The 26,287-nt window shown below is 59.5% G+C and overlaps 2 protein-coding genes across 3 annotated transcripts in view; both read left to right on the top strand.

Annotated features, from left to right (window-relative positions):
• The first annotated feature begins 5,744 nt into the window (after nt 1-5,744).
• LOC129047084 (BCL-6 corepressor-like protein 1) lies at nt 5,745-6,709 on the top strand. Its single transcript, XM_054518204.1, has 3 exons — nt 5,745-5,754; nt 6,062-6,544; nt 6,639-6,709. Exons 1-3 carry the CDS (start codon nt 5,745-5,747, stop codon nt 6,707-6,709), a joined length of 564 nt encoding a protein of 187 aa, XP_054374179.1.
• Nucleotides 6,563-26,287, top strand: part of LOC118700326 (Na(+)/H(+) exchange regulatory cofactor NHE-RF2-like) — a 35,366-nt gene continuing 15,641 nt past the window's right edge. Inside the window, exons 1-2 of one of the 2 annotated variants that reach the window (XM_036404741.2) lie at nt 6,563-6,975; nt 10,966-11,223. In XM_036404741.2, coding sequence (XP_036260634.1) covers nt 6,766-6,975; nt 10,966-11,223 — 468 coding nt within the window. In that variant the 5' untranslated portion in view covers nt 6,563-6,765. The remainder of the gene's footprint in view (nt 6,976-10,965; nt 11,224-26,287) is intronic. The other variant, XM_036404742.2, reaches the window with a different exon arrangement.

Raw genomic sequence — 26,287 nt, 5'->3', positions numbered from 1 at the left:
GTGAAGGGTGATGGGATGGCATCATCTGTTGGCAGCAAACACTTGAATGTGCCAGTTGCTGGAGTGAACCCAGTGAGACATTCAGTGAAAACCACAAACCCTTCACTCCTCACCTTGGAAAATAATTTTTCTTGTAGAGCTCGAGCTGATTCCCCACCGGGGCTGTAAAATAATTTCCTCTGTGCTGATGTTTCTCTGGAGACATCTGGGCCTTCCCTGGGGGTCAATGAGCCAAATAAAAAGGAAAGAAGCTAAAAAAGGCATTGAATTACCCTCCCACCTCAGGGCAGGACCCAGCCATCCCTAATGGATGTTAATCTGATCCCTTCACAGGCTGATCCTGAGGGAGATCCCACATTCTTTCCCATCGCATCCCCTCTCTCCGAGGGGCTGCGTGCCCTCACCACCAAGATCCCATGGCTTGGGCCACAGGGACTCCCTGTGCAGGCCCCAGTGAATGCTCCAAAATGAAATGCAGCCACAGGGGTGCTCAGGGGGAGTGCCAACATCTGGGATTTACAGCTGGGAGCAAAGTGAGGGGACAAAAGCTTTAGAGAGGAGCATGGAGAGGCCCAGAGCTGCAGCAGCACATCGGGCCTGGCCCCATTCAGGGTCCTGGTCCTTCCCTGCTCCCCAGAGCAACCGTGCAGGGACAACTGCAGCCAAGGAGGACAATTCCCAGCTGGGATAGGTGGGGGGCTCAGAACCCCCCAGGTGCCAGTGGCACCAATCGCCCCTTCCCTCCCACCGTGTCCTGGGGGCTGTGGGCGGCGGACAGGAGGTGCCACCAGGAGTGCAGTGGCAGCTGGTGGCTTCCCCAGGCCCTCTTGTGGCCACAGCGGCCACCACAGAGGTTATGACGAGCCCTGCCACCATGTCCCCATCCCTGCTCCCTTGCAGAGCAGGGCATTGCCCCCGTGGGTGCCACTTTGCCTGCGTGGCCCCAGCCCACAGGTCCTGGAAGGGATGGACGTGCCAGCTCTCTGCTGTGCCCCTGCCCCGTGCGTGGGTTTGGGCAGCCCAGGGATGAGGCTGCTCGGGGTGCCCATGCTGCACTCCTGGGCTCTGGAGCTGGACTGGGGAAGATGAAGCAGGAAAGCCTTATCAATATGATTGTCTGGCAAAAGATTTTGAGAATATGGAAACTATCAGCGAGATTGAAATGAAAGCAAGCTTTGAGATCCCTCAGTTGCTGAACAACTGGAAAACAATGGTGTGGCCACTGAAGGTGATCCCCTTTTGATGGAACAACACCCTCTGCTTGCAGACAGGCCCAAGGGTCAGAGCAGACCCCACTAGCTTGGCAGAGAAGGTCCAAAGAGGAGTTATTAGGGTTTAAACTGTAACACAGTGTGGTAATGTAATGATTCTTACAGGCTGTATGTAAATGCTATAGGATTGGTACTAGATTGGTTAGTGAGAATTAGAATATTCAGCACAGAAGAAGATTTATTGTATTGTAATGGGAACCTCGCTCTCTTACCTTTTTTACTCCCTTACTTTCCTACTCTTTTACTCTCTTACCCTCTCATCCTCTTGGGCCTGGTCTGAGCTGTGGCTGGCAGCTCCCAGCAGGGCCCTGCCCCCAGGCCCTTTGCAATGAACCCCAAATTCCACAACCTGGCTGCAGAGATCTCTCATCTCTGTCCACCCCGACCGTCCTACCCCCCAATGCTCCTACAGAGCTGGAGGTGGCCCGGGTGCATGCCCAAGGCTGCCTTGGCACTGTGTGGTCACAGAGGGGCTGGCAATGCCCGCAGTGCCCGGTGCCAGCGGGCGCGCTCTGTTCCAGGCCCAGAGGCGGGTGAATCCCAGCGGCTGTGGCAGGCAGGAAGATGTCCCACCCCAGGCCGGGGCAGCTCCCTTTCCTTCCCGGCTCCCTGGCCTCCCCCAGGGGAGCAGCAGCAGCCAGGGGGGGCTTTGGGAAGGGCAGAGGCCGGGCAGGAACCGGCGGGCCTGGGGGAGCTGCTGTGAGCTCACGCTGGGCTGGCCCGGGCACACACAATGGCCCCTGCGGGTACCAGGAGGAAGAAAACTCCCCAAGGAATTTCCTCCAGCGTCTGCCCTGCTCAGAAGCCGTTCCTCAGGGATGCAGGCCAGCACTGAGCACATCCCTGGCTGTGGATGGAAATCCCTTGCACGGAGCTGGCTGTCCTGGATGGTCCCTGCAATGGGCCCAGATGGCCCCTGTTGTCACCAGCCCACTCAGGAGCCAGTCCCTCTGGAGTTCCGTCATCCATGGGGCTTTCCTGTAGGCACCAGACACATCCCAGCTCCTGCAGGGAAAGGCGGTGTCCTGCCTGGCACAGGCAGTGGGTGTCTGTCCCACGGGGACTCTGGGTGTGGGAGCAGCATCCCTGGAATTCCCAGGTGGAGGCTCAGGTGTGGCCAGCCCGGCTGGGCTCGTGGCCAGCTCACGCCTGCACAGCAGCACCGGCCCCTCCGGCTCGGCTCAGCTCAGCTCCCACAGCTCAGCTCCCACAGCTCAGCTCCCACAGCTCTGCCACCTCCTGCAGATAATAAAGGAGCTGCCAGCCTGTACAAGACGGATCTCCCAGCTCTCAGCAGCGTGGCTGAACTTTCTGGACTTTCACAACCTACAAAACCTGTAATTAATCACGCTAATGATTGGTTCTCCTTCTATCCCCATCAATCTAACCTGGGGAATGTTTACAGCTCAATAGTGCCACACACAGAGGCTCAGGGAAAATGAGGTGGTGTTTTTTATGAGCTCTCCTCTCATTCCTGGTTCCTCCGGCAGCACAAATAAATCATCCCCTTTGAAACCATCCCCTGGGAGCAGCCAGGCCCAGCAGCCCCATGCTGAGTGATGGTGAAACAAGGGAGGAATGAGCACAGAGCATCCGAGCCAGTGGGAAATCCCAGGAGTTCATTTATTCCCAGTTAGAGCTAATCACTGCAGTGGCATGGGCTCTGCACTCCCAGCAGGGACCATCAGCACGAGGAGCAGCCCTGAGCTCGGGCACAGCTCCCTCCACAGCCAGCAAAAGGTGCTGGGGGTGCTGGAAGTGGAGCCTGCTGAGCTCCAGCTGTGGGGTGGAAAGCTGGAATGTGAGTAAACACCAGCACTGATGATGAGGAGGAGGCTGAGCGGGAGGAGGAGCAGCTCCCATGGCTGGGAAGGAACCAGGAGAGCCAGGAGCAGTGTCCAGCCCAGCCCTCAGCCAGCAAAGCTCCCAGCCCTGAGCAGGATGAGCTCAAGGGAGTGACCAACATCCCGGGACAGGGATGGACATGGAAATGCCACCAGATCTGCCCAAAGCCACTCACGGAGCCACGAGTGGGACACAGGGCTCTTGGCATCTCAGCAATGAGTGTGCACCAGGAAAACCTCCCACCCCTCTGGAAGCTCTGGCACAGCCCAGTGGCTCCATCATCACCATCCTCCTCCTCAAAGAGCTCCTCAAACAGCCTCCCACTGCCTCGGGAACAAACCTGACTGAGCAGGCCTGGGGGATCAGCTGAGGATTTCCCAGTTTCTGGATGGAGATGGACTTTGTGGCTCCCCAAAATCCCCACTTGGAGCTGCCAGGGAGCCTGGAGGGTGACTCTGATTTCTGGAACTGGGAAAGTCTTCACCTGCATTTTAAATTAGTGTTGCAACAGCATCAGGCCTCAAGCAAACGGAGCAGGACACAGGTGGGATTCTCTGTCACTGCTCAACCAAGTGCAGGGAGGGAATTGGAAGCAGATGTTGACCAAAAAGAGCTCCAAACCCTTCCAAGCCACTGAGCTCACAGGTCCCTGGATTGCCCCTGCCTCCAGGCAGGCCCAGTCTGGACTTAGAGATCTGCCCAAATCAAAACACCCAGAAATTTAAATGGAACACTTCTGCCTGAGCAGGATCTGCTGGATTTACCCAAGGCTCTGCCATTCCAGGGTGCAGGAACCTCTCTGTGCTCTCTCATTTTGTTTTCAGTGAGACTTGGGAGGATGGGAAAAGGCAGGATGGGCAGAACCAAAGGGATTTTGTACCTTGTGAGGATCCACATTTGCACAGTGTATTTTAATGTTCCTTCCAGCTCCTTCTCCATCAGCTTCAGGGGGAAAATGCAAGATTTCCCTGTGATCTGTGTTTGTGCCAAGGGATGCACAGGCTGTGTCCTAGGACAGGCAGGACAGCCCAGAGCTGTGCACCAGAGGCACAACCACAGCTCCTAAAGTAGAGGGATCACAAAATAAATGCTTCATTTTAGGATCACAAGGTGCTCAGGCAAAGATCCAGTGCTGAGTCAGGGCTCTACCAAGTCCCCTACATTCTCTGCAATAAACAGATGGGTTTTTTGGGGGAAGGAATGCCTTTTGCAGACACTGAGGTTGAAAAAAATCAATAAATCCAGAGCACACTTAGGAAAATGCTTGTAATTTAAAAAGAGCATTTTTTAAAAAATTCAAACGGTTTCCCCCCTTTTCGAAATATTTTCTCTCTGTTTTATTATATTGTTAAAAATTTTTCATGCTCCCAATGCTTTCAAAACAATATTCAAAAGGGTTAAAATATGCACTCTGACCACCCAAAAGATTTTCTCCCACCGTGTTTTTATTGCACCGAATCAAAAGAAAAACTTTTTGGTTCAAATAAACTTGAAACAATTCCTTCTCCTCCCCCCTTCCCTCCAGCATTTTGGTTTAGCCAGTGAGTGGAAAAATCAATTATTCGCACTCCTCTAGGCTGATAAAAAGCTTCAGGACTCCACAAAGAGGCTCAAGGGAGCAGTTGTGTTGTACAGCAAATAAAACAGGCTCAGGTTCTCAGCTCTCCTCTGGGGTCACCCAGGATCCTGTGCTGAGCTCGGCGCTGCTGGCGTGACACAGGCAGTGAAGAGCCAAAGCATTGTCACTGGGGGAACTAAAACATCCTCCTGGGGGGACATCAGATCCAGCTTTGGTGGGACATCAGATCCTCCTGGGGGGACATCACATCCTCCTGGTGGGACATCACATCCTCCTTTGGTGGGACATCACATCCAGCTTTGGTGGGACATCACATCCTCCTGGGGGGACATCAGATCCTCCTGGGGGGACATCACATCCTCCTTTGGTGGGACATCACATCCTCCTGGTGGGGACATCAGATCCAACTTTGGTGGGACATCACATTCTCATGGTGGGACACACACATATCATCCAACTTTGTTGGGACATCACACCCTCCTGGTGGGATACACGTCATCCTGGTGGGACATCAGACCCTCCTGGTGGGACCTCATGGCTGCCAAGCGTGTCTGGAGCCAGGGCTGAGCCCATTCCCACCCCACAGTGACAGACACCCCAAGGGACAGCCCCCAGTGCCCCCCCCAGGCCCAGCTCTGCAGCTCCCTGAGCCACCCTGCCTGCAGGGAATGAGGGGGGAAGGACGGGCAGAGATAAATAATGCTGTGATGTTTCAGGATACATCCAAGCGTGGTTTTTGTTCCAGGGTTTTTGAGGGTGAATTTATGCATAACTGCAGTGGAAGTAGGGTTTTTTAAGCAAACTACACATTAAAAGTAAATCAATATTAATTTCTGGAGCCTTTTATTTCCAGCCTCCAGCTGGCAGCTGTATTTGCTTCAGCCCTGTAAAATCTGGTGGGAAAGCTGTTGAGGAAGGAGAAGCTGCAGAAGAAGGCCTGAGAACCTGTGTGAGAGGAAGAGTCACGGTGACACTCAGGGCCATCACTGTGACAGCTGCTCTGGGTCGTGTCCTCCTTGTAAGAGATTTCAAGGAAATGAAGACGAGGAATGCAGAAAGGTGAAGATGGGGATCTCTGTGTTTCATCAAAAAAACTCAGCCCAGGTGAAACCCAGGTGGCCTCTCCAAGGATCAGCCTGGATGGAGCCGGAGCCTTTCTCCACCAGGAGTCATCGGATCCTGGAACGGTTTGGGTTGGAAAGGACCTTAAAGGACTTAAATGTCCAGTGCCACCCAACCAGTGCCACCTCCTGCCATGGCAGGGACACTTTCCACTGGTCCAGGTTGCTCCAAGCCCTGTCCAACTTGGGGACACTTCCAGGGATCCAGGAGCAGCCACAGCTTCTCTGGGCACCGTGTGCCACAGGGATCCACCAGATCGCCGCTGCTGGGAGGCTTTTGGCCCCGGGGCTCCATCAGCCGCTGGTGCCGGTGTCGGTGCCGGTGTCGGTGCCGGTGTCGGTATCGGTGTCGGTCCCGGTGTCGGTGTCGGTGCCAGTGTCGGTCCCGGTGTCGGTGCCGGTGTCGGTATCGGTGTCGGTGCCGGTGTCGGTGTCGGTGCCGGTGTCGGTATCGGTGTCGGTCCCGGTGTCGGTGCCAGTGTCGGTCCCGGTGTCGGTCCCGGTGTCGGTCCCGGTGTCGGTGTCGGTGTCGATGCCGGTGTCGGTATCGGTGTCGGTGCCGGTGTCGGTGTCGGTCCCGGTGTCGGTGTCGGTGCCGGTGTCGGTGTCGGTGCCGGTGTCGGTATCGGTGTCGGTGCCGGTCCCGGTGCCGGTCCCGCCCCGTCCCTCGCTGCGGCTCCGCCCCGTCCCCTCCCGTCCCGCCGCCGTCCCCGCCCGCCGCGCTCCCGGTGCCGCGGGGCAGCCGCAGCATGGCCGAGCTGCGCATCGCCCCGGCCCCGGCCCCGAGCCCCGCCGCTGCCCCGCTCCCACCGCCGGCCGCAGCCCCAGCCCCGGCCCCGGCGCCGGCCCCGGTCCCGACCCGCCCCTCGGCGCCCGCCCCGGGCCGCCCATAAAAGCGGCCCCGCGCCCGCCCAGCTCCGCCGCCGCCGCCGCCGCTCCGCCGCCGGCCATGGCCAAGGACCAGCTGAAGCCGCGGCTGTGCCGAATGCTCAAGGGGGAGAGCGGCTACGGCTTCCACCTGCACGGCGAGAAGGGCAAGAGCGGCCAGTTCATCCGCAAAGTGGAGCCCGGCTCGCCCGCCGAGGCGGCGGGGCTGCGCGCCGGGGACCGCGTCGTGGAGGTGAACGGGCTCAACGTGGAGCAGGAGACGCATCACCAGGTGCGGGACGGAGCGGGGACACGGCCGGGGCACCGCGGAACCCCGGGCCCAGCGGGGTTTGTGCCCGCTCCAGCGGGGGCTTCACCCAAAATATCCCCGGTGGAGCATCCCCGGCCTGGCCGCGGTGGGGTGGGTGCAGCCGTGGGGTGGGTACCACGGTGGGGTGGGTGCAGCCGTGGGGTGGGTACCACGGTGGGGTGGATGCCCCCCGAGATGCCAGGGCTGGGCTTTGCGCGGCCCGGGAGCCGCAGCTCCGTGCGGGGTCGCGCCGCCGGGCGCAGGGCGCTGCAGTCGTGTCAAGGTGGGGAAGGCGAAGGAAGGTGTGTGGGGCTGGGCAGGGCTCTGCCGCGTTATGTAATCTGTGGTGGAAAGGAATGGGGAGACCCGGGCTTTATTTCCGGCTCTGCTGTGGGTTTTCTTGGCTGCTTTAGGCGAGCTGCGCCTGCCTGTGCAGCCCGGAGTGTAGGAAGATGCCTGAAAATCTCCAGATAGAGCTGTGCAGATGTTCAGCGGTTGGGCTGGCCCGAGAGCGATAGGGCTCGGAGGGGGAGCCGTGGCTCTTCCTGACCACGCTGGGACCGGGCAGCTCCGAGGGTGCTGTTTCTGCTCCAACAGAAGCTGTTTCAGGCTGTGGCATTTTCTCCTTGTAAAACTGAAACTTGCATTTGTCAAACAATTTAGTCTAAAAAAAACGAGAAACGCGGAAAAAAACAAGCAATGAGAAAAAACAAAACAAACAAGCAGTGAGGTTCAAGCTGCTCCAGTCCTGCTGGACACTCGGAGCCTGGCAGGGGCACAATTTGCCTCGTGGTTTGTGGGGCTCAGCAGGATTTGGTGTTTTAGTAACTTAAAACATCTGCTCAGCCCCGCTGCCAGCACTGCAGGGGACAGAGATGGGATGTGCCTCGACCCCGCAGGGTTTTGGGGGCTCTGTGTTCCCAGACCTCGCCCCAGGTGTGGATGTTGCTGTGCTGAAGGTGAAGCTGCTCCTTCCAGGTGGCTCCAATAAAGCCCCGTGTGCTCCTCTCCATGAGCCTGGTGGGGTTTGGTGGCTAACTGAGCTTGTTTTGGTGCTCTGAGCCAGCCGTGTGAAAGTTGATGTTTGTCCTGAGTGCGATTTCAAACCCCTTGAAGGAGGATCCCCATCTTTGATGTGGCTGGGCAGGAAGGAGAGCTGTGTTCCTGTGGTGCCTTGGAAGCCACCAGAGCTCCCTGCTGGCGCTGGGCTGCTGGGGACGGGCGATAGCGGAGCCAGCTGCGCCTTTGAAACGTGCTGGGGCTTCCCAGTAGGTCAAGTGAAATGGGAGGGGGAAATTTCTCTTTCTTCCTTTTTTTTTTTTTTTTGTTGTTGTTTGTTTTTGTTTTTGCTGCTGGCGGCAGGACGGAGCGCTGGCACTCGCTGGCTGCTGCAGAGCAGTGATTGGAACAGGGGGTCCCATCCAGGGTGTCCAGGAGCTCGGTGCCTGCTCTGGCTGCCGTGGCACTGGGATCTGTGACAGTACCAGTGGTGGGAGCCCTGCCTGCCTGGGGTCACCCTTTTCCCTGCCTCAATGCCACAAGAACCAATTCCTTCCCCCAAAAGCCCTGATGGGCCGTGGCGAGGGCGATGCCCTGGCGGGTCACACGATGGCTCTGAGCCGCCACCTCACCGTGGCCCTTCCTCTGCTGCTCCTTGCCCAGCCTTGAACAAGTAACACTTCTCCATGTGCATAGGGGAGCCCGCAGCACACAAGGCCTCGCTGGTTGGGTGTAACTGTGTTTCCAGCTGAAGCTGGCAGCATTTTTGTCTTTGTTCTCTGTTTTTTTTCTTGGCCATGCCCAAGGAGCGCAGGCAGTGCATGCTCTGTCTCAGGCTTGCATCCTGGGTTCCTCGGAACCGGGCAGAGCCGCAGCTCCTGGGCACAGAAATGCTCCTGCTGCCCGGGGAGCCTGGCAGCATGGAGCAGGGCACGGGCACCTCTGTGGGAGCAGCTGCTGCTGGTGGCACCGTGAGTCCTTCCTGGGCGCTGCTGTTTGGCAAGGGTGGCGGGGCCGGCGCTGCCGGGCTGGCGCTGCTGTCGCAGGGGTAAAAGTCTGCCTGGGTGGAGCTGCGGAAATGGTGGGGCTGGCTCGGGTGCTGAGGAGGTCCCAGATGAGCAGGGCAGGCTGCATTGTCTCCAGAAGCCTGCGGGACTCCGGCCTGGGAGCATGGCTCGCAAGCGGGTACGGTGCTGGCCAGGAGCTCGCCGGGGGCTGCTGCTCTGCCTCCCGCCTCTCTGCTCTGCCCCCAGGGAGAGCTGCTGCCTCGGGGGGCTCCTCACAGCCCCTCCTGCTCGTCCTGCTTGTGGGGAGGGGGCAAGGGGCTGCTCTGTGCCACTCTCCATCCCTGCCTGGCTCAGCCCCTGGCACTCACGGGACCTTCGCTCCATCGCTGCTGTTGCTGTAGGGGGTTCGGCCATGGGGTGAGCCCAGCACTGCTCCATCCCAGCTTTGGACCCTTCTGTGCACTCTCTGAGTTTCTCTGCAGTCTGTGGGACCCCTGTGATCCCCTGTGCTGCCTGGAGCACCTGAACTGCAGGCTCTGGGGGATGTCCCTGCAGGGCCAGCACCTTCCCCATCCACATCTTTGCTGCCGTGCTTTGGCTGCTGCTGCCAGGTCCCCTCTGGGAGAATGTCCCTGCACAGGCACTGCTGGTGTCAGCAGCACCGTCTGATGGCAGATGTAAACGGATCTGAATGGGAGCAGATGGATTTTCTGGGCCTGATGGATCAGCACCCTCCAGGCTGGTTACGGGAGGGAGCTCAGGATTGCTGCTGTGCAGGCAGGGGCTGCAGTGGATGAGTTGGTTCAGCCCTGGCTGCAGCCTGTACATTTCTTACAGGCTGGTTTTTTTCTTGTTTGCAGATACTGGCTCTGTTGACCTTGAGTGGAGCTCGCAGGGAGTAAATAAATGCTGGTTAATTGCGTATTAGGCTCGTTTGTCGCTCTAACCTTGGCGTGTCTGGCCACTGTGACCTAGATCAGAGCAGGAGCCCTGCAAGGAGCCCCGGGCTGCTTTTGGGGGGTTCCCAGCACATCTGGGGTGTTCAGGGCCGCCCCATGGCTGGGGATGGGAGCTGAGCAGCACTGCCAGCAATGCCACCCCTCCTCCTCCTCGGGATGAAGGCCTGTGCAGGGAGGAGGTGCCCTCAGCAGCTGCCAGCAGTGGGTCTGGAGGTGGTTTCCCTGTGGATGTTCTGGGTTTTCCCCGTCTCCATCCCAGCCCGCTCTGGTGGGATTTACCCCCTGCCTGGCTGTGGGATCAGCTCCTCCTGGCTCTCTGCGGTGTCAGTGCCTGTCGGAGCCTCTGCCAGTCCCTGATCCTGCAAAGGAGCCGGGCACAGCAGGACAATGTCCCCATTCAGCCCTGCTGGAGCTGGATCCTGCCAGGGATGGGCTCATCTCCCGCTCCCAGCACTGGCTCCCCTCTTCTCTGCTGTTTCCCAGCACAGGCTGGGCATGGATGCATGGATTGGGCTGTTTGCTTCCTAAATCTACCCCTAGCCTGCACAATGGTGTGGTGGGGACAGTCCAGCATTTGACTGCCCACATTGGTGCTTGGAGCCTTCCTGTGCCCCCTGGCTCATGCCCTGCCCTGGGTACGGGAGTAGGACACCCTGGATTGGGGAGACAAGGGTTTTTGCTTGGTGGGGCAGAGGGTTGCTGATGCTCGAGGGGCAGTGCCAGCCTCTGGAAGCTCCTGACCGAGCAGGAGGCCATCCCAGGTAGCTGGGCAGGGTGATCCTGGGTGGTCTGGGCAGAGCTGCTGTGTGGCTGCAGGACCTGGGCTGGAAGAGATCCCCAGGCATCACCCAGAGCTGTGTCCTCACCCTTTCTGCCTCATCACCTGTATCTGGGAGCATAACCCTGTACCCAGACTGGAGCTGCAGTGCTGGGGGGGAGCTGATGGCCCTTGGGTGCCAGCCCCGGTGTCCCCTGGGCTCCATCTGAGCCGTCCCTGTTGTCCCCAGGTGGTGCAGCGCATCAAGGCCGTGGAGACGGAGACGCGGCTGCTGGTGGTGGACAAGGAGACGGACGAGTACCTGTGCAGCCTGCGGCTCACCTGCACCGAGGACATGGTGCACAACGGGATCCTGCTGGGCTCGGCAGTGCCCCCTGCCAAGGGCCTGCCCAGCGACAACGGCGAGCTCTGGAAGCCACAGCTGGATCTGAGCGGGGGCAGCCTCCAGAGGCATTCCCACAGCTTCTCCTCCCACGGCAGCAGGAAGGTGAGGGGGGCTCTGGGGAGGGTGTGGGACCCCCTGGGATCTCCTTCCTCCTTGGGCATGGTTTGTCCCGTCAGAGAAAACCCTTCTGTGTGTGGCTGTCACCCTGGGGACCCCCAGTGGCCCTGTGGAATCTCTCACTCCAGGCAGTTGAGGGCTGTACATTCCCTCCCCTCTGGTGTCCCCGAGGGTCTCCTGAGGTGCTGGGGGGCTGCCAGTCCTGGGGACAATGACCCCACGGTGCCTCAGCCAAGGCTGGTGTCCCAGCCTGGGTCTCAGGCTGCCCAGAGCAGGGCTGTGGCCAAGCTGGAGCTCATGAATGAGCTTCTCTCCCTCCATTATTAGCCGGAGGGAGGGAACATCTGGGCTGAACGTGTTCGCAGCTTTTTGCTGGAATAGGAAGTTAATTGGCTCTTTTCAAGCGGCCTGGGTCTGGCCTGGGACTCGGCACTAAGTGCCTTTTATTGGTAAACTCCTTTCCAGAAGGGAAGGAATTCGGGGTGGAACAGGTCCAGTTTCCATGGCTGCGGGGCTGGAGCCGGCGCCGGCAGGAGCGGGGCTGATAGCGGGGCTGGCTGGGGCTGTGGGGCTGGCAGGAGCTGCCTGGGCTCTGTGTGCCCTGCTCCACGGCCATCTGTGCCCTCCATCCCTGTCCCCCTGTCCTGTGCTCGCTGCTCTGGGCTGCTCAACAGCCTCTTCAGCACGGAGCTGCTGGGCATCCTCCTCCTCCTCCTCCTCCTCCCCGGGGGCCCTGCAGGGGCTGCGCTGCCTGCTCGGTCTCTGTCCCCTCGCACTGGCCCAGAAGTGGCCACTGGGCTGCCAGGAGAACATCCGTGGGCAGGCTGGGAAAGCACTGTGTCCTCAGGAGCCCCTCGTGCAGAAACCCCCCTGCAGATAAGGGTCACGATGCTGGTGTGAGGCAGGAGAGGGGCTCTCACCTCTGGTGCTTCCCTCTGGAGCTGTTTGGAGTCTTGCAGAGAAGGCTCCCCCTTCCCTGGGCCAGCCTCGGGGGCTGTGCTTTATTTCCCTTTATTTACTGCCTGATTTGAAGCTCTGTGTGTGAGGGTGGTGCTGGCTGTGTTTCCCCGGGGGCTGCAGCCCCCCTGGGACAGGAGCCATTCCCAGGCAGAGGGTGGCTCTCACCCGGGGCATTTCCTGCTCTGTTCCCGGGGCTGGTCGGGCTCCAGCAGCGGGAGCTGACGGGAAGTCAGGCCGGGGAACAGGACGGTCCTTTCCGGCCTTTGGGCTGGGGCTCCTCGAGGAGAGGGTGGGACAGGGAGAGCAGGGCTGGAGGGGGGAGCAGAGCCCCTGCTCCCCCCAGAGGGGCTTTTCCTGGGCACTCCGTGCTCGCTGTGCTGGACACGGGGCTGATGTTTGGGCTGGACAAGGGGAGCTGCCTCCAGGGGTGATTCCCCCTCGTGGGGATGGGGTTTGCTCCTGCCCCAGCCCCTCGGGGTGGTTTGCTCCTGCCCCAGCAGCTCTCAGGAGAGCTGGGCACTGCCAGCTGTCCTGCCAAGGTCACCTCTCAGTGCCAGGGCCGTGTGTGACTCTGGGGTGAGGTCAGGGGTGGCTGGAGCAGCAGGACCTGCATCCTGCTCCTGTGCCTTGCCATCCTGCCTGATTCAAAGTGGTGAAACCTGCCCCAGGTCCTGCTCTGCTTGCTGTGTTCCCCTTGCTGGCTGCCAAAGCAGCAGGAGGCCAGGGCATGGTGCAGAAGGGGTGGTAGACCCCAATTTCTGCCCTGCACTGTGTCCCCCCATGGGGCAGCTCGAGCCTGACCCTAATCCAGCAGCTCACAGGCACTGGAATGAGCAGATCCTGAGTGTGGGGGGTTTTTGGGAGATTTCTGCTGCTGCAGTGAGGCTGTGACAGCTGGGATACACCCAGGGATTTTTCCCCAGCCAGATTTAGGGCTTTTCTCAGCTTTCCTGGAGGCGTTCAGTGAAGGAAAGGAGGCAGCTCCTTCCCCCTGCAGACCTGTGGCCCCAAGCTGTCCCTGTGGGAACTGGGGCTGCTGCTCCAGGGAGCTGCATTTTTGTCAGCAGCGTTTGTTTATAGAAAGCCTGGAGTTTTCCTGGATTGGAGGCCGGGGTTGTTCAGGGCAGCCTGAGGAGAGGAGCAGCTGAAACAAAGCGAGGAGGGAAATGTGGTGGTGGTGGTGATGGAGCAGGGAGGGTGGGCACAGCCCTGGCACCCCCTGGAGCTGCCCTGGGTGGGGAGGTCACCGTGCACCCCTGGCAGGGAGCTGTGCCCAGCACCTCGTGCTCCAGGAGCCCCGGTGCTGCCATGAATAATTCAGCATGTGTTTAAAATCCTGCCCGGGGAGCAGGTCAGCAGGGCTGGCAGCCAGCAGCCGTGCCTGCCACAGCTCTGCTGTGCCCAGGGTGGCTGTGGTGGCACAGGGAGCCAGGGCTGCCCTGTCCCACCGGGGGAATTGTGCCCATTCCTGTCTCTGCTGGCCTGGGGGGGTTTGTCCCACTCTGTCCCCTGGCAGGGCACGTGTCCCCCATGCCAGGTGCTCCCCTGTCCCCAGCAGGCTCTGGCTGTGCCCTGCCTGAGGTGCACAGGGGGGGTTTGGGGGTCCCAGCGTGCCAGGGCTGCTCTGGGTGCTGGCTGTGAGCTGCTTTAATGGCAAAGGTGCCTTTGGGCCATGGCTGGCTGTGATTCAGCGCCTGGGCTGGTGGTGTGGGACAGGCAGGGGAGCTGCAGGGCTGCCAGCACCTCACCTGGGTGCTGCTGCTCATTCCAGAGGTGTCCACGGTGGGCTGGTGTCCTGGTGGCACCTTTGCAGGGGCTGTGGCTCTGCTGTCCCATTCCTGCAGGGCACTGGGACCCCGTTACGGCCATTAGGGAGTTCCTTGGGGCTTGCTGCCTTCTCCAGGTGTGTTTGTAGGAGAAACAAGAGCAACAGCAAAGCCAGAGAAGGATTGGGGGTGATGCAATTCCCTTCCTTCATGCTCTGGTCTGCAGGGGTTGGGTGTGCAAAGGGACCTTTACAACCTTGGTGAAGGATAAACTTCTCCAGAGTTTGTCCTTTGGAGGACAAACCCACATCTTGGAGCTGCTGGATTCAAGCCCGTTGAGTCTGGGAATTCTAATGGGGGGAATTAGTGGCTGGTTGCAGATTGTGCTGTGCTGGGGAGGGATGTGTCACCTTAGGGTCACTGCTGGCAAGAACTGGAGGCAGCAGGATGGTGTCCCTGGGGTGCCAGGGGGGTGGTGGCAGCTCCTGAGCCCCCTGTGTGTCTGGGGACAGCTGTGCTGCTCTCTGAAGGATGAGGGACCAGGTGTGGGGTCAGTGCTGACCTCGAGGCGGTCAATATTTACCCTTCTCTCTGGGCCAGGAGTAAGAACTTGTGTCTGCGGCAAATAAACCCCTTGTGCTGTGATGTGTCCTGCCTCAGCTCTGCGAGGGGGGGAGTAACTCAGGACAGATGTCTGCAGAGCACTTTGCCAGCTCAGCTGAGGCCCAAAATTTAGAGCTTGTAGAATAACCACAGAGATGTAATAAAACCAAACATGAGCAGAAAAGTCTGCAGCAATTATGCAATTTAAAAAAATAAATAAGTGGATGGTTTGAATTAAAGCACTTCCCTGCAGCATCTTCCACTGCCCGTGGCAGGCTGGGCTCGGGGGGAGAGGGAGGTGGGAAGGATGGCACGGCTCAGCCCTGGCACGGCTCAGCCCTGGCACAGCTCAGCCCTGGCACGGCCTGGTGAGGCTCCCTCTGTGTCCCAGTGCATTCCTGCCCTTCCCACAGCAGCTGCTTTTGGGGATGCTGGGTCTGAGAGATGAGGGGCATTGGGGATGTGCCACCCTGGGGGCTCTGCCCATTTCTGCTTTAAAAAAACCCCTTTGCAAAGCCAACTGTGCAGTGTGGGGCCTCTCCTAGCTGAGGATGTGGGATGGGATGGATGAGGAAGGGAAGGTGCCTGGAGAGGCTCTGCCAGCCCTCCTTGCCGTGTGTCTGTGAGGGTCTGTGTGTGTGGCAGCTCAGCCAGGGCTCCCTGGTTTGGGGATCTCCATCCCGAACAGCAGCAGCAGTCGGGTGGGGCTGTGGGGCCGCCCTGCTGACCCCGCTGCATTATTGATGTCCCCGGGCTGTGGCATCGCGTGTCACCGGCTGGGGGTGGGCTCGGGAGCGGCTCCAGCTCCGCAGCTCGGCTCTGCGGGCTGGGACACCTGGGGCTGCCAATCCTCGTCCCCCGGGGCTGCCAATCCTCGTCCCCCGGGGCTGCCAATCCTCGTCCCCCGGGGCTGCCAATCCTCGTCCCCTGGGGCATGGCAATCCTCGTCCCCTGGGGCTGGCAATCCTCATCCCTGGGATGGCAATCCTGGTCCCCTGGGGCTGGCAATCCTCATCCCTGGGATGGCAATCCTGGTCCCCTGGGGCTGGCAATCCTCATCCCTGGGATGGCAATCCTCACCCTTGGGGCTGGCAATCCTCGTCCCCGGGCATGGCAATCCTGGTCCCCTGGGGCTGGCAATCCTGGTCCCCTGGGGCTGGCAATCCTGGTCCCCGGGCATGGCAATCCTGGTCCCCGGGCATGGCAATCCTGGTCCCCGGGCATGGCAATCCTCGTCCCCTGGGGCTGGCAATCCTCATCCCCTGGGGCATGGCAATCCTCGTCCCCTGGGGCTGGCAATCCTCACCCTTGGGGATGGCAATCCTCGTCCCCTGGGGCATGGCAATCCTCGTCCCCTGGGGCTGGCAATCCTCGTCCCCGGGCATGGCAATCCTCGTCCCCTGGGGCATGGCAATCCTCGTCCCCTGGGGCATGGCAATCCTCGTCCCCTGGGGCTGGCAATCCTCACCCCTGGGACTGCCAATCCTCACCCCCGGGGCTGGCAATCCTCACCCCTGGGATTGCCAATCCTCGTCCCTGGGACTGCCAGGGCCAGGCTGGACCCAAGAGCAACCCGGGATAATGGAGGTGTCTGAATGAGATGGATTGGGAGCTCCCGTCCTGTTGTTAGGAAAATTAATCCACAAACACCCGAGGTTTATGTCCAAAAAGGAGACAGAGGAGTCCTTTGACTTTATTCCAATAAAGGGAGAGGCCATGGGGCATTTCCCTGGGATCTCTTCAGTTTTTTGGAGGACACGGCCTCCTTTTTATCCCAATTTCCCGGCCATATGTCCCTTCTCTCTTTCCCCATTTCTGAGGCACTTGAGAGGTTCAGATTTCCCAAAACGCCTGATACCAAAGATTCTCCTCTAATGTATAACCCTCCCTTTTAATTTTCAATTCTTACAGAATTTAGGGGGTTTTCCCCATTGGCTGAGGTACTTGAGAGGTTCAGACTTCCCAACACAACTGATACTGAAGATTTCCCAAAGATTTCCCTCTAATGTATAACCCTCCCTTTTAATTTTTAATTCTTATGGAATTTAGGGGTTTTTCTTCCCATTGTTTCTCTCATCTTTTAATGTCCAATTTCGTTTATCAACAAACCTAACGTTTATTTATAAAAGCAAATCTCTTTCCATTCATCAATCAGTGAAATCCTTCCCATTGTTTCTTTTATCTCCCAGAGCTGGTTTTTACCTACCAGCAGACCCACAGCCTGTTTGTAAAGACAAACCCTGTATTCCTCTCACCCTCCCAGGATTCTGTGGCGATTTTGGGGTGCTGGTGCTGCTGCAGCGGGTGGGGCAGCCCCGGTGCCGGTCCCCGTGCGCTGTCCCCCTTCCCTCTGGTGCTGGTTTTGGTGACTTTGGGATGAGCAGCGTGTGCCGGGCATCACGGCAGCACCCGGAGGAGGCGCTGGCAGCGATCTGAGCCCCATCCTGCTGGAAATGTTCTGGCCACGCCATTCCCGGGGGTGCGGGCTCCTCTGGCAGGGCGAGCCCCGGGTCCCGCATCCTCCCGGTGCTGCGGGACGGGGCCGGGATGCCCCGAGCTCCCTTGTCTGTCCCTGTGCCCTGTCCCCTTTCCCTCTGGTGCTGTTTCTGGTGCGAGTTTGGGGCTGCGATTCCTGCAGCTCTGTTCTGGGATCAGCAGCATGTTCTGGGCATCACGGCAGCACTGGGGGAGGCGCAGGCAGGGACCTGAGCCCCATCCTGCTGGAAATGTTCTGGCCGGGGGGGAGTGTGGCAGCTCCTCTGTGCTGGGGGAGTGCTGGCAGGTTTTCCTCTTCTGACCATTGGTGTCAGAGCTGAAACACCTCCTGGGAACGGGGTGGGTGGTAATTACAGCTGTGGCTGCATGGAAATGGGAGCAGCCTGTTTGCTGCTCCTACCCAGGGACTTGTTCCCGTTTGCTGCTCCTGCCCAGGGATTCATTCCCGTTTGCTGCTCCTGCCTAAGAATTCATTCCCATTTTCTGCTCCTACCCAGGGATTCATTCCCATTTTCTGCTCCTGCCCAGGGATTCATTCCCATTTTCTGCTCCTACCCAGGGATTCATTCCCGTTTGCTGCTCCTGCCCAGGGATTCATTCCCATTTTCTGCTCCTACCCAGGGATTCATTCCCATTTTCTGCTCCTACTCCGGGGAGTGCGGGCTGGAGGATCCCGGCAGGGCGAGCCCCGGGTCCCGCATCCTCCCGGTGCTGCGGGACGGGGCTGGGATGCCCGGAGCTCCCTTGGCATGGCCGGGGCAGGGCTGTAAGGCTGCCCTGCAGAACGGGCTGGGGGCTATTTCGGTGCCGGGGCAGCACAGGAAGCCCCTCCCGGGGAGGAGAGCATCCACCCCGCGGCACGAACTTCCTCCCCGCGGTATTTTTAGTGGAACACAAAGCGGGCGGGAGGCAGATTAGCATCGGGAGGAGCCGTGCCCTGCCAAGAGCCTTTGTTCCCGCAGCCACGGGTGCCCTGGGGTCACCCTGGGACCCCCCGGCTCCCCGGGAAGGGAGGAGCGCTGCCCCATCCCCAGGACTGGGGATGCTGAGGGTGGTCCAGCCGGTGCTGATCCCTTCTGCATCCCCCAGTAATCAGAAACGTTCCCTCGGAACGATTGGGAAGCTGATATTGAGTGGGAGCTGCTGGAAGCGCAGCTCCCTCTCCCTCCCCAGCCCCCTTGGCTCTCAGGGATGGGCTCCAGCAGCTTTCCTTCAAACCCAGCCCCGCTCACTCGTGGGCTCCCAGCCAGCTGTGGATGGTTCTGTTCAATGGCAGAGTTATTAAATGGTTTAGAATAAATGAAAAAAATCTCCTGGCAGCGGCGGGGCCTCGCGCGTGTGCCCTGGCAGCTGCACAGAGCCTCTGCTGTGCCTCTGCTCCATCCCCTGGAGCTGCTCCAGCCTGCTCGGCCTCGGGGGCTCCACATGGCACAGGAAAAACCCTCAGACAATATTGGGGTTGGGCTGGGTTCCTTTGTGGATCCTCTGTTTATTCCTGAGAGCCAGTTGTGGAGAAGGGGACGTGCTGCCGGTTCCCAGCTGTTTGTGCAGGGCTGTCCCAGAGGGATAAATCATCCCAGGGCTTGATCTGGACCTGCTGGTGCCTGGGGGGTGCTGTGGCTGTGGGGGACTCCCAGCTCCTGCTGCTCCCACCCTGGGGCTGTGGGATTGCTGGTGGGGAATGGAAACTGGGGGGGCAGAGGTGCCCCTGCTGCTGATTCCAGTGTGAACCCCCAGGCCGGAGGGGGCCAAGGCTTCCAGACACACCTGACTTGCAAAAGAGGTTCCAAAGAGCTCCTTTTAACCATTCCCTGGGTGCTCTCAGCCCTGATGGAGTGGCATCACTTTTGTGTTGTTCATTCCTGCCCTCCAGGCTGGGGGAATGGGGGGGATGATGTACCCAGCACTATAAAAGTGCTCAGGGTGTAAGTGAAGGTCTGTTCTGAGCTGGTTTTGTCTCCCAGTCCTTTGCTCTGTCTCTGGATATGGAGATTTTACAGGCACTGTTGGTGGGAGACTCCAGGCTGGGATATGGGAGAGCAAAAATTAAACTTGCAATCAGTAGAGGCTTTCTGCAGATCCACAGGTCTCTATAAATAAGGAATTGAACCTCAAGCTGTTGACATAATTCTTTCTGGCAAGTTCCATATTGTAATTTAATTTCATTACATTTTGCCTGGACTCCTGAATGTTTTGGTTCCATTGCTGTGCACGTTCAGACCACATCCAGACCTGGAGCTGGATTTTGTTGGCTCAGTGTCTCTCTTTTCCCACTAAAGCTCTGCAGGAGTTTGTTTCCAGGTACAATAAGCTGGTGTGGGATGTTTGTTTAGTGGTGAGCCTGTGAAAGCCAAATTTTAGTTGTTTTATGAGCACTGGGAAGGGGAGAAAGACAATTCCCTGCAGGTGCCAGTGCTGTGAAAGTGTGAGAGGCTGCTCAGTGGGCAGAGAATTCGGGAATGGTTGGGGTTGGAAGGGGCAGGTCAATTAATCCACGCCTGCCATGGCAGGGACACTTCCACTGTCCCAGGCTGCTCCCAGCCCCAATGTCCAGCCTGGCCTTGGGCACTGCCAGGGACCCAGGGGCAGCCCCAGCTACTCTGGGCACCCTGTGCCAGGGCTGCCCACCCTGTCAGGGAACAATTCCCAATTCCCAATATCCCATCCATCCCTGCCCTCTGGCACTGGGAGCCATTCCCTGGGTCCTGTCCCTCCATCCTTGTCCCCAGTCCCTCTGCAGCTCTCCTGGAGCCTCTTTAGGTTCTGGCAGGGCTCTGAGCTCTCCCTGGAGCCTTCTCCTCTCCAGGCTGTACAGTTTGGGCTGCCTGGCTGGGCTTCTTTCCCCTGGCAGGGTCTCCAGCCTGGCACTGAGCTGTCCCAGGGATGCTTGAGGAAGGAGCAGCAGTGCCTGGGCCTCTCCATCCCCATCTGCTGGGAGGGGGGTCGCTGCCTGCCCAGGCAGAGCCTGCCCTGCTGCTCCTGGGCCGTTCTGTGCTTAACCCCTCCGATGGAATTACAGGGAATAATCCCCTTAAAGCCCCCAGCAGCACAAAGGGTGCAGGGAGGGCTGATCCCCCTGCTCCAGCCTTGCCAGGCTGAGCTCCCAGCACCCCTGGGGCCGTGGCCCTGGCACCTGGCTGAGCTGGCACTGCCTGGGCTGTGCCAGGCAATTCCATTGCGCTGCTGCTGTGCCCCGGGCGAGGGCTCCAGGGGCTCTGCCCAACCCCTGGCAGCTCCTGCCCCGTGGGGCTCCTTCCCACCGCTCCAGCAGCCCCTCACGGGCAGCCAGAGGCCATCCCAGGTAAATCAGTTCGCTCTGGCTCTTCATGGTTAGCAGGATTTCATTAAGACAGGCCCTAATTAGCTGTAAGCGGGTGAGTGCCGGCTTTGCCTGGAAGAGTTCCCTGCCCCTGCCTGGCAGCTGGGCTGAGCCAGGGGGATGTGAGACCCTGGTTGGTGCTGGGGTGTGGGGATGAAGTCCCCTGGGAGGGGCTGATGGGTTGTGCTGGGCCCCCACATCCCTCAATGGGTTTTTTTCTGGGGGCTCTGTGTCCCCCTTGCCACAGGCAGGGATGGCAGCGTGCCCAGAGCCCCAGGACTGGCCCTGGCACCCCCTTCAGCCCAGGTTTATCAGCAGGAGCAGCTGGCCCTGGCTCTGGGGTTATCTTCGAGATCCTCCCTGCCCCAGGAACCTCTGTGTGCTCTGCCCAGGGCTCAGGGGCCACCCCAGCCCTTATCTGCCCTGCCCTGTTCAGCTGGAGATAAGCTCAGCTCCCTGCCAAGGGGCATCCCTTGTCTTTAGGGAGCTTGGGTTAAGAAATGTCATTTTTGGAGCTTTGCAGAGGAGCCCTGGTGGTCCCTGATGATCCCTTCAGGTCCTGGCTTGATCCTGGGACCTGATCAAATGGGATCACTGGGGTTGAGCCCGAGTGTCCCAGCAGTGCTGTGGGTGCAGCTGGTGCCAGCATTGTGCAATGGGGGCACTGACAGCAGGGCTGAGTGGTGGCTGGGGAGGTCAAGGGGAGCCCCAGCAGCAGGGGAGGCTCTGGGTGCTGTGCCCAGCCCAGCGGATCCCGTGCAGGAGCTGTGATTTGGGCGTTTTTGGGACAGGGGAGCAGCTCAGTGTGGAGCTGAGGGCTGGGGCCCAGGCCCCTCACCCCCCTGCTGCTGTCTGGAAAAGGAGGGCACCCCTGGCTCTTGGATTGCAGGGCTTCTGAACACAAAAGGCCCCTCTCACACTGGGTGACCCCAGGGGGGTGCCCTGAGCTGGCTTTGCTCTCGCACAAGGAATGCAGAGGATGTTTGGAGCCCTCCCCCTGCCCCATTTCCTCCAGCCAGCTGGGCTGCCCGGCCAAGACAAATATTGGGAGTAAACTCTTGAACTTCCCTGGGCCCAGCACTCACAGAGCAGCGCCTGTTCTGGGGCAGGGGCCGGGCTGGGGGTGCAGATGGGTCCCCCTGCCCAGTGCACCCCTCGCTGCCAGGGGGGCAGAGCAGGAGCAAAAGCAGCCCCAAAGGGACAGAGGATGGCCTGTGCCTCCCTTCCCACCCTGCCTGTGCCTTGCTGGGCTCTGCCAGGCTGAGAGCAGCACCCATGGCCTCTTCCTCTGGGGTCTGGGGCCTTTGTGGAGGGGGACCAGGATTTGTGTCCTTGCTGGCCTGTGGTGCAGAACAGTTTTCCCCATTCTGTATGAGATGCCTGACTCACAGCTGGTTTTCTGCAGGGTTTTGCACCCTATCCCCGAAAATCAGGCTTCAGGGGCAGGGCTTGGTGGGTTTGAGCAGTGGGTGCTGGCCCTGGTGGGGTTTGCTGTGTGCTGACCCCAGTCCCACAGCCCTGGCATGGGGAAAAGCAGCAGGACAGAGCCTGAGCAGCCTCAGTCCTTGGGAAAAACCTTTCCTTTCCCAAAACCTCCCTGTCCCGGGGTGTTCTGGGGGTGGGAGGTGCTCCCTGCAGTATCCCAGAGCCCCCTCCAGCTCCTGGGGTTTTCCTGGGAGCCCTCAGTGCTGTGGGAGCACAGAGCTGCAGGACTGGATTCCTGCTCTGACCCCAGGGCACTGAAGGACAGGAATGGGGCCAGCCTCCACCAGTGTTTGGTGATTGCTCAAGGCCTGGCCTCCAAAAGCAGCTGGGGAGGCCAAAGGGGGCTGGGCAGAGCCTGGAGGTGCCTGGTTCCAGCACAGACCTGGGTGAAAACAGGGCTGGGCTGGGCTGGGAGCTGTGCCTGGCTCTGCCCTGTGCAGGGGGCTCTGGTTTGGGGTGTGCCATTGGGGATGGCACTGCTCTATTTGGGGTGTCACAGAGGGGTGGCACTGCTCTGGTTTGGGGTGTGCCATTGGGGTGGCACTGCTCTGTTTGGGGTGTCACATGGTGGGACAGGAGCTCTGTTTGGGGTGTCACATGGTGGGACAGGAGCTCTGTTTTGGGGTGTCACAGAGGGGGTGGCACTGCTCTGTTTGGGGTGTGCCATTGGGGATGGCAGTGCTCTGTTTGGGGTGTGCCATTGGGGATGGCAGTGCTCTGTTTGGGGTGTGCCATTGGGGATGGCAGTGCTCTGTTTGGGCTGTCACAGGGTGGGACAGGAGCTCTGTGCTGCAGCACAGCCCCTGTGGAAGGAGGGAGGGAGGGAGGGAGGGAGGGAACGCTGTGGGATTGGGCAATTTCATTCCCAGCATCTTTCTGCCTTCCCATTGTGAGAGCAACCCCTCCTCTGGCCTGGGGGTTCATGCTGAGCGTGGGAAGGAGTTTTTCCCCTGCTCCAGCAGCTCCAGCCCTGCTCACTGACCAAGGATTTATTAATAATAAATCCAAGGATTTATTCCCATTTGCTCTTTTCCCTCCCACCCAGCAGAAAACAGATTCCAGTGGATCTGCTGAGATCCCTTTCAATCCAGAGTGGAGATTCCACGTTTCTCCTCTTGGACAAAGCCCAGCCTGCCAGGCCCCACATTTCTGCCCCACATCAGCCTGGAGCTGATCCCCGTGGAGCAGAGGAGCTCTGTGGTGCCCTGGCTGTGTGTTCCCTTGGCAGAGCCTGCTGGAAAAGCTCTCTCTGTCCATGCAAACACGTGCACGTGGCGCTTTCTGCCTCCTCCATCCTCCCTCCCTCCCTCCCTGGGCTGGCCCAGCTGCTCCCTGCTCCAGCCAAGCCTCTGCTGCTGCTGCTGCTGCTGCTGCTGCTGGCTCCAGCCCTGCCCAGGGGACAGCGTGGGTGCTCTGCTGCCTCAGCCTGCTCCAGCACCAGCACAGAGGGGAAAAGCTGCTGCTTCCCACAGCTGGAGGCTGAGAAACTCCCTGGCAGCTGTGGGGCTGCAGGGACAGGGGACAGATCCACCCCTGCTGCACCCTCTGGGGCTGGGCAGGGGACAGGGACAGCTCCATCCCTGCTGGGGGATCAGATCCATCCCTGCTGCACCCTCAGGGGCTGTGCCCATCAGGGACCCTCACTGGGGCTGTGCCCATCAGGGACCCTCACTGGGGCTGTGCCCATGGGGACAGGAGGTGCCAGGCAGGAGTGGCCCTGCTGAGAGGCCCCTTTGTGCCCAGGGATTTCCCCAAAGCTGCGGGGATGTCGCAGAGGGGCAAATCCGGGCTTAGCCCGTGCCCGGGGGGCACTGAGGGGGAGGCTGAGCTGGGATTGCTTGGGCTGGAGGTTTCCTGGAGTGGAGCCCTGTGGGGGCTGGCAGGGAAGGGCTTTCCCCAGTGCTGGGCTGGCAGTGGTGCCATGGCACAGCCTGGCAGCGCTGCCACCTGCCCACCCTCCACGTCCTTCCTGCTCCTGTTTTCTCCTGCCTGGTGCTTCCTTGGGGTGCCAGGGCTCTGGCAGGGTGCTGGCACAGCTCTGCATCCCACAGCACCTTGGCTGGAGGGCACAGGGAGCTGCAAACCTCTTCTTACTGCTGCTCTGGTGGCACGCGACGGTGAAGGGCCTCATTAACCTCTTGTGATGACTTTTGCACCACCCTGGCACCCCCACTGTGCCCTCAGCTGTGCCCAAAAGGGCTGCAGGGCTCAGGGGAAGTGTCCCTGGGGCCAGCAGGACCCGGCTGAGGCTGGTGCCCACTGTGGGCATCATCCTTCCCCTCCATGCAGGGAGCTGTGCTGTGAGTCTGAGTTTTCCATGGCATGGCTCATCCTCCTCCTCCTCCTCTTCTTCCTCCTCCTCCTCCTCTCAGGGACTGCCTGAAAAATCAGAGAAATCCCAGGAATACCCAAATTATCAGGAATTATCCCAGGAATATCCAAATTACCAGGAATTATCCCAGGAATTATCCCAGGAATATCCAAATTTTACCAGGAATTATCCCAGGAATATCCAAATTGCCCTATCAGCTGCAGCCTGGCCGTGGATCCTGCTGAGGAGCCCAGGCTGGATGTGTTCCATTGCTAATTGGAGTCACTCCCTGCCATCCTCACCCGCTGCCTTTGTGCTGCCTGCTGGCTCAGGACGTGTGGGATGCATCCAGAGGGAGGGAGGGAGGGAGGGATGGATGCATCCAGAGGGCACTGGCTGTGTGCTGGTGCAGCCCCCCAGGTTGGCAGGAGGGAATGAACCCTTGGGCAGGAGCAGAAAATGGGAATGAACCCTTGGGCAGGAGGAGAAAATGGGAATGAACCCTTGGGCAGGAGGAGAAAATGGGAATAAACCCTTGGGCAGGAGGAGAAAATGGGAATAAACCCTTGGGCAGGAGCAGGAAATGGGAATGAACCCTTGGGCTGCTGGGGGAGCAGCACAAGCCTCAGTGCCTGCTGCCCTGAAAATAAACCCCTGCTTTTTTATTTTTTGTTGTACCTGCCTTTTTAGTGCTTCTGGAGCAATTGAAACAATTGGATAATTTGAATAATGCAGGGGGTTTCAGTGAGGTGCAGCAGCCCAGTGCTGGGGCGGGCAGGTGAGGGTGGCACAGGTGACACCAGGTGAGCCCAGTTTGTGCTGTCACCACCAGGAGCCTGCAGCTCTCCTCCTGGGGACACTGAAGGCGACCCTGCTGATTTTAGGGTGATCTCAGCCTCTCCCAAAAGCCTTTTGGTGGCAGCTGAGCCACCCCTGAGCTCCTTTTCTGCGGGGCAGAGATGGGCACGGGCAGCCCCTGGGAGCTCCTGGGCTTTGTCCTGCTGGGATGTGAACGTGGGAGCTGTTGGGAAGGGGGAGATGCCCTGAGTGCCTCTGGGCTGCTCCTCTGTGCTGGGGGAGTGCTGGCAGGTTTTCCTCTTCTGACCATTGGTGTCAGAGCTGAAACACCTCCTGGGAACGGGGTGGGTGGAAATTACAGCTGTGGCTGCATGGAAATGGGAGCAGCCTGTTTGCTGCTCCTGCCCAGGGATTTGTTCCCATTTTCTGCTCCTACCCAGGGATTCATTCCCATTTTCTGCTCCTACCCAGGGATTCATTCCCATTTTCTGCTCCTGCCCAAGGATTCATTCCCATTTTCTGCTCCTACCCAGGGATTTGTTCCTGTTTGCTGCTCCTGCCCAAGGGTTTATTCCCATTTTCTGCTCCTGCCCAAGGGTTCATTCCCATTTTCTGCTCCTGCCCAGGGATTCATTCCCATTTTCTGCTCCTACCCAGGGATTCATTCCCATTTTCTGCTCCTGCCCAAGGATTCATTCCCATTTTCTGCTCCTACCCAAGGATTCATTCCCATTTTCTGCTCCTGCCCAAGGATTCATTCCTGGCTGGTGCAAGCCCTCTGCCTGGGGGTGTCTCTGGATGCTGGAGCTGCCCAGTCCCAGCTCTGCAGGAAGGGGAGGAACATCTGCTGCTGTTTGGTGGGGCTGGCGTCCCAGCAGCCCTGTCTCCCCTCCCCCTCTGTTATTTATAGCATTTCACCAAACATCTGGAATTTGAGCCCGCTCAGACTGACTCCAGACCGGGGAGGGGAGCGGGGGAGAGTGTGCAGGAGGGAGGGAGGGAGGGAGGGAGGGAACGAGCCCTGAGCCCTCCCAGCAGGGCAGGAGTGATGGAATGAGCCCTGAGCTCTCCCAGTAGGGCAGGATGGAGGGATGGAATCAGCCCCGAGCCCTCCCAGCAGGGATGGAGGGATGGAATGAGCCCTGAACTCTCCCATCAAGGCAGGAGGGATGGAATGAGCCCTGAACTCTCCCAGCAGGGATGGAGGGAGGGATGGAGTGAGCCCTGAGCCCTCCCAGGAGGGATGGATGGATGGATGGATGGATGGATGGATGGATGGATGGATGGATGGATGGATGGATGGATGGATGG

The sequence above is a fragment of the Molothrus ater genome, unplaced genomic scaffold (genome assembly GCF_012460135.2).
Source record: "Molothrus ater isolate BHLD 08-10-18 breed brown headed cowbird unplaced genomic scaffold, BPBGC_Mater_1.1 matUn_MA552, whole genome shotgun sequence".
Classification (NCBI taxonomy): domain Eukaryota; kingdom Metazoa; phylum Chordata; class Aves; order Passeriformes; family Icteridae; genus Molothrus; species Molothrus ater.
Note: the sequence above shows the minus strand (reverse complement) of the source record. Positions and strands in the feature narration are given on the sequence as shown.